The following is a 6247-nucleotide window of genomic DNA, read 5'->3' as shown; positions in this document are numbered from 1 at the left end:
AGTCTAGAGAAGAGGGCGGACTCGAACTGGGGACCTCGGTCTGACGTGATCGGGTACCGGTACAGCCTCGGGCCAACGGGTGAAGCGGTCAATGATGGTGAAGATGTAACGATAGCCGGATGATATTGGGAGTGGTCCCACCAAGTCGATGTGGATGTGAGCGAAGCGGCTGTCTGGCGCGGGAAACTGAGAAGGATGGAGGCGGGTGTGCCTGTGAACCTTAGTCCGCTGACACGGAATGCAGGCTTGAACCCAGCGCTTGATGTCCTTGTTCATGAAGGGCCAGACGTAGCGCCGAGAAATGAGTTCTTGAGTTGCGCGTATGCCAGGATGGGACAATGAATGATAGGTCGAGAAGACTTCTCGTCGAAGTGCCGCCGGAACAAATGGGCGGGGTCGACCTTGTGACGTGTCGCACGCGACAGGCTGTGTAGCGCCTGGCAGGTCGACATCGTCTATGGTTAAGGAAGACGAAGGGTCACTTCTGAAAGATGCGAGTTCTTGATCGGATGATTGGGCCTGAGCCAGTGCGTCGAGGAGCGAAGACTGACAGGTTGTCCCAATGAAGTTGACGCGACTGAGAGCGTCCGCCACCACATTATCTGCACCACTGATGTGCTGAACGTCTGTGGTGAACTCCGAGATGAATGCGAGGTGGCGGGTCTCACGAGGGGTGTAGCTTGTGCTGCATGAAGAAAATGCGTAGACGAGGGGCTTATGATCGGTGAATACAGTGAATTGTCGGCCCTCCAAGAAATGGCGAAAGTGCTTGACGGTGAGATATATGGCCAGGAGCTCGCGACCGAAGGCACTGTAGCGAGTCTCCTGGGGCTTCATCTTGCGTGAAAAGAATGCTAGAGGGCGCCAAGCGCCAGAGATACGTTGTTGGAGGACGGCGCCGACAGCTGTGCTGGATGCATCGACCATGATGGACGTTGGGGCGTCGTGTTGAGGATGGAATAGAAGGGACGACGAAGCGATTGCCTGTTTGATTGCCTGGAAGGCAGCTGCCGCTTCAGGGGTCCAAACCAGCACAGAGTGTTTCGAGCGCTTGGTGCAGAGCAGAGCCTCGAGGGGACTCAGTTTGGCTGCGCATGATGGCACAAAGCGCCTATAAAAATTCACCAGCCCCAAGAATTGTCGTAGTTTGGTCACGGAAACGGGCTGCGGGAAGTCTTGAATGGCAGCGACTCGGGATGGTAAAGGCATGATGCCCTGGCTGTTGACATGGTGGCCAAGGAAGTCGAGTTCTCCGACTCCGAATTCGCTCTTAGCGGCGTTGATAATGATGCCGCTCTGTTGTAAGCGGGTAAAGAGTGCACGAAGATGATGTTCGTGCTCTGTTGGGGAGCGGCTTGCGACGAGGAGGTCATCCATGTACGCGTAGACAAATGGTAATCCGCGAATGATGTTGTCGATGAACCTCTGAAAAGTCTGGGCAGCGTTCCGCAAGCCAAAGGGCATTCGAAGGAACTCAAACAGGCCAAATGGGGTCGTAATGGCGGTTTTTGGTATATCCTCCTCTGCCATAGGAATCTTATGGTAAGCGCGGACGAGATCTATTTTCGAGAACGTGGTGGCGCCTTCCAGATGAGCTGAGAAGTCCAAGATGTGCGGGATGGGATAGCGGTCGGGGATGGTTGCTTTGTTCAATGCGCGATAATCGCCGCACGGGCGCCAGTCCCCGGTCTTCTTTGGCACCATGCGCAGCGGCGAAGCCCACGTACTGGATGATGGCCTGATGATACCAAGTTCAAGCATATGGTCAAATTCTGCCTTTGCCACGCGGAACTTTTCGGGTGCGAGGCGCCGCGGGCGGAAGTGAACTGGTGGGCCACGGGTGGAAACGTGGTGAACAACGTCGTGTTGTACGGGTTTCGTCCAGTCGGGTGGTTGAGTCAACGCAGGGAAATCCTTCAGGATAGAGGCGAAGGGGACGTCCGGCGCAGTGCAAGATAGTACGCGGGATGGTGGTGCAGGGAGGTTAAGGCCGCAGACTGACAGGGACGTTGAGCGATCAATGAGGCGCCTGCCGTTGACGTCGACGAGCAGCTTGAAACTGTTGAGAAAGTCTGCTCCGAGGATTGCTTGGGTGACGTCGGCGACAAGAAAAAGCCACTTAAAATCTCTTCGGAGCCCGATGTTGAGGGTTAGAGACCGTTGGCCGTAAACGGGTATGGTAGAGGCGTTGGCGGCTCTTAGGCTGAAGCACTGCTGTCGGGGTTGGCGTGAAAATTTGTCGGCGGGTATGACGCTTACTTCCGCGCCCGTATCAACGAGGAAGCGCATCCCGGTGGTACGGTCAATGATGTGGAAAAGGCGGCTGCTGGTGGACTCGGGCGCGCTTGTCGTGGAAAGGGTTTTCGGCTGTCGCGACCACGAGCAAGGTAGGAGGCAGCGTCGTGCATCGGCGCCGAAACGGTGGTGGTAGTGACAAAGTCTGCTGGAGGTTCGGGAGCAGGAACGCGCAGGAACCGATGGGGAGTCTGCGCGATGGTCAGCGCGGCAGGAAGTTGATGATCTTGGTCGGCATAAAAGGTTTGCGACCAGCTGGGTAAGGTGACGAACCTGCTGAGACAAGGCGTGGGCGGAGCTTTCGAAGCTGACCTGGGACACAGGCGGAGCGGGCAGTTCCGAGAAGCCGGAGGAATTGACGACTGCCATGTCCAGGTCCGTCAGGTATTGTCCAAGGTATTGTCCGGGTCACCACTGTAGTGCTACTGAAGACTAACGAGACCAGACAACAACATGGCGGTGGAATTGCCAGGTCAGAGCGAGAGCTCGGGCTGAGCGAGGCAAGGCTATTTATTATTCGCGCCTTGATGTGATGGCGCTGGCAATGCCGCCACAGGCCGCGAAACGTAGCATCACATCAAGGCGCGAATAATAAATAGCCTTGCCTCGCTCAGCCCGAGCTCTCGCTCTGACCTGGCAATTCCACCGCCATGTTGTTGTCTGGTCTCGTTAGTCTTCAGTAGCACTACACATGCATCAATAAATTCGTCACTGTACAACTGCGTTCATATGCATGTGAGCTTTATTCTTTGAAATAAAGACATAACTAGAAACGTGACATGTGGCAATTATTCTTGCTGAGCAAAATACAAAACATAATGGCCATGACTAGAGGTGAGCGTGAATAACATTGACAGTACCCGCATCCACACTGTACTCGTGCATGTAGGATCCGCGACTGCATTCGCAACCGTGCTAGTTCACATCCGCAAATCTGCAGTCATATTTGTACGAAAAAGTCAATATGACGAAAAATGTTATCTTACAAACGTTTTCATTTTGCAGCATGCAAGCTACTTGGGAACATGTCATCCAGAATTGTTCATTTTCACATTAATGAGAATTTACATGGGAAGGTAATGGTTACAAAGCAACATGGCACTAAAGCGAGGATGTCAAATTAATGAGAGTTATCTTAACGATTTTACGTTAATTGTGAATTGTGAATTGGGGGACGCCGACATAGCCACAACTGCTTGCAACGAGAATTAGCCGAAGCAGGCTAAAAACATAGATGACTGAAGGTGCCAGGGCTCGAACTAGCACTTTAGCCATGCGGATTTCTAAATTTTATATTTCTATCTGCAAACCACGATGCAGCACAGTATAACCACACCCGCGCACACTTGACTGCCTACACACGCATTTGTCCGAAAGTTCTTGGTGGGTCGACATGCCTCTACTGTTTCTCAATGCATTTATATCCTGGAGTGAAATGACGCACCCACACTCGGACACAGAGGGCCTTCCCCGTTCGTTCCCTATGTTGCCTCACATTGCCTCATCTGTGCTGCAACTCTCTCTCTCTTGATTTCTCCCAGTCTGCGCAGTGCAGCCTCTTCAGTGTCCAGTGTCAAATTCGCCTCCCCATCACTGTGGATCGAGTTAGTGTCGCCAGGCACCTCAGTGTCCTCTGTCTCGTCAGGGACTGTATCACCTGCGTCTATGCAAAGATTGTGCAAAACACAGCATGCAAGAATAAATTTGTTGAGCCAATCAACCGTGTGCAGCTCCAAGTACATGAGTTGACGGAAGCGTTTCTTCAAACTGCTGAAGGCATTCTCTATCAGCACACGGGTTGCTGAGAACTTCTTGTTGAACTCCCTTTGGGCTTTTGAGAGGTTCCCATAGTCTCTGTAGGGTGTCAGGAGATATTGTCTCAAAGGATAGGCTGCGTCACCCAAGAGATGGTACTTGTCACCCTGACACAGGCCTGGAAGCTTAGTGGCCAAAGATGACTGGCAGAAAACACGTGCGTCGTGGGTTCTGCTTGAGCTCCCTACAAGTACATCAACAAAGCGTCTTCTGTTGTCACAGACTGCTTGTAGAGTGATGGAGAGGTAGTGATGCCTGTTGCAGTATGTAGCTGCAACCTTCTTCTTTGGGCACTGGATTTTGATGTAGGATACATCTATGCAGCCAACCACACCAGGTACCCCAGACACCTGTAAATGTAATGAATTGTCGTTCCATTTCGTATTGTGTAACATGCTACAAAGTACAAGGAAACAGTTACTATACATGCCTTCTCAAAATCCCTAGAGAGCTTGTCCATGTTATCAGGAAACGTAAGGACAGTTGGTCCCATTTCAATGATGAAATCTGCAACCCTGTGCAGCATACGATGCACAGAGCTCTCTGCAAGGTCGAACCTGCTTGCCACATTCCTCATGCTAGACTTGTTAGCCGCATACCTATATAGTAGAGCACACATAATGCAATTTCAGTTCGTTGGTCCAAAATATCAACACAAAACACAATAAATAAACACATGCTCTTTATCAAGCTTACTACTCCATTTTAGCTAGGAGAACAGTTCTAAGATAAGTGCACACTGGTAACAGAATTTCAAAAACTACCTAAACTACATCGCAATAGCAAGAAATAAGGAAGACAACGTGAGAGTTGGCCAAGTTGGAAGAGCAAGCACCATCTCATGACATTATACGCGCAAGTTGTTGCTCAGAAAGAACACAAATTTTGCGAATGTGGTTGTTATTGTAACTGGATTTAATTACCTGTGTCGGCGCGGTGCTGTAACTAATTAAAGCAATAACAAGAAACAATACAATCAAGTAACAGCCTCGCCACTTTAACATACCAGATGAATGACAAGACATGGGACTCCGATGACTTCGCTGGTACACCACCGTGATCGCTCGAAGGGCACATCGGCGAAGCAGAGAAGCCTGCTGTCAGCGTGTTGGCGACTTCTCGTGGCAGTCTGAAATGCCTGCGAAACTATAGTTGCAGGACACCTCTTAATATTAAAACGTCCGCAAGTATGCACGTTAAATGATACTGAAAATCGTCGTGTACCTCTTCGTCGTTGTATTCGTGGACTACGCTTTCGATGAACCCAAAAACTTTTGGCCTCTTGGCTGGCAGTCGAAACATGTCATCAAAGGCACGTTTACACGCGGCAGCGACTTCCCAATCATCGTCTTCGCTCTCACTGCTTGATTCGGAACTTGAGCTGGTAATGTCTGACTCACCGCTTTCTTCAAGAAGCAAAATCGCCAACGTACGACGCGAAATACCGGTCACAGCGGAGACTAATTGCGAAGCGGCCATGTTACCGAAGAAGAAGAGTCAGGAAATGCAAAGCGCGAGCGTCAAGTGATACGTCACGGAGAGTTCCGGTTGAATCTGCCGATTTTGGCGGAGCAGTCTCGGTTGCTCCATGGAGCGACCTTGGCTCGGATGCCGCTCCAAAGCTCCCGTTGGAAGACTCCAGAACTGTTCCCAATCTGCCAATCGAACAGACTTGCTCTCGGCGGAGCAACAAAACTTGCTCTGGAAGCGCTCCGGATCTGCCATTGGAATTCAACATGCCCCTACGCCGTTTACGTCTTCTTGGCGTCAAAACTCTTCCGGAAAATCGACAATGTGTTGCACAGGAACCATTGTCATCGCATTGTCTTACAAAGCGCACTGAAACACACGTAAATACTGCACAGGAGATACAGCATCCTTGCGACGGCTACTGAAGACAAAACCAGGGGCACGAAGCTGTAGTAGAAATCTATTGTAGCTGAAAACTCACGTGACCTCCGGAGCTCGACCAATGACTGAGGACTAGCCACCCTATTTTTTTTTTCTTTTTTAATTATGTCGCGAATGACGTAAATGACGTGTCATCCGTTTCTCTCTCACTACTTTCCTCCTCTCTGCTCTGCTTCCCGTCTTCTTTTGTTGTTCCTTTTTTTCTTCCATGCACTGTTTTTTTTTT

General features: G+C 50.6%; 1 protein-coding gene across 1 annotated transcript; it reads right to left on the bottom strand.

Moving 5' to 3' along the window:
• Positions 1-3552: 3552 nt before the first annotated feature.
• LOC135392850 (uncharacterized) lies at positions 3553-5187 on the bottom strand. The gene is made up of 3 exons (XM_064623540.1): positions 5117-5187; positions 4541-4709; positions 3553-4460 (listed from the first exon to the last, which is right to left on the bottom strand). The coding sequence occupies exons 1-3, from the start codon at positions 5185-5187 to the stop codon at positions 3777-3779; spliced, it is 924 nt and encodes a 307-aa protein (XP_064479610.1). The 3' UTR covers positions 3553-3776.
• Positions 5188-6247: the final 1060 nt, after the last annotated feature.

The sequence above is a fragment of the Ornithodoros turicata genome, chromosome 4, assembly GCF_037126465.1.
Source record: "Ornithodoros turicata isolate Travis chromosome 4, ASM3712646v1, whole genome shotgun sequence".
Lineage (NCBI taxonomy): Eukaryota > Metazoa > Arthropoda > Arachnida > Ixodida > Argasidae > Ornithodoros > Ornithodoros turicata.
The sequence above is the reverse complement of the archived record's forward strand: the minus strand, read 5'-3'. Positions and strand labels throughout refer to the sequence as shown.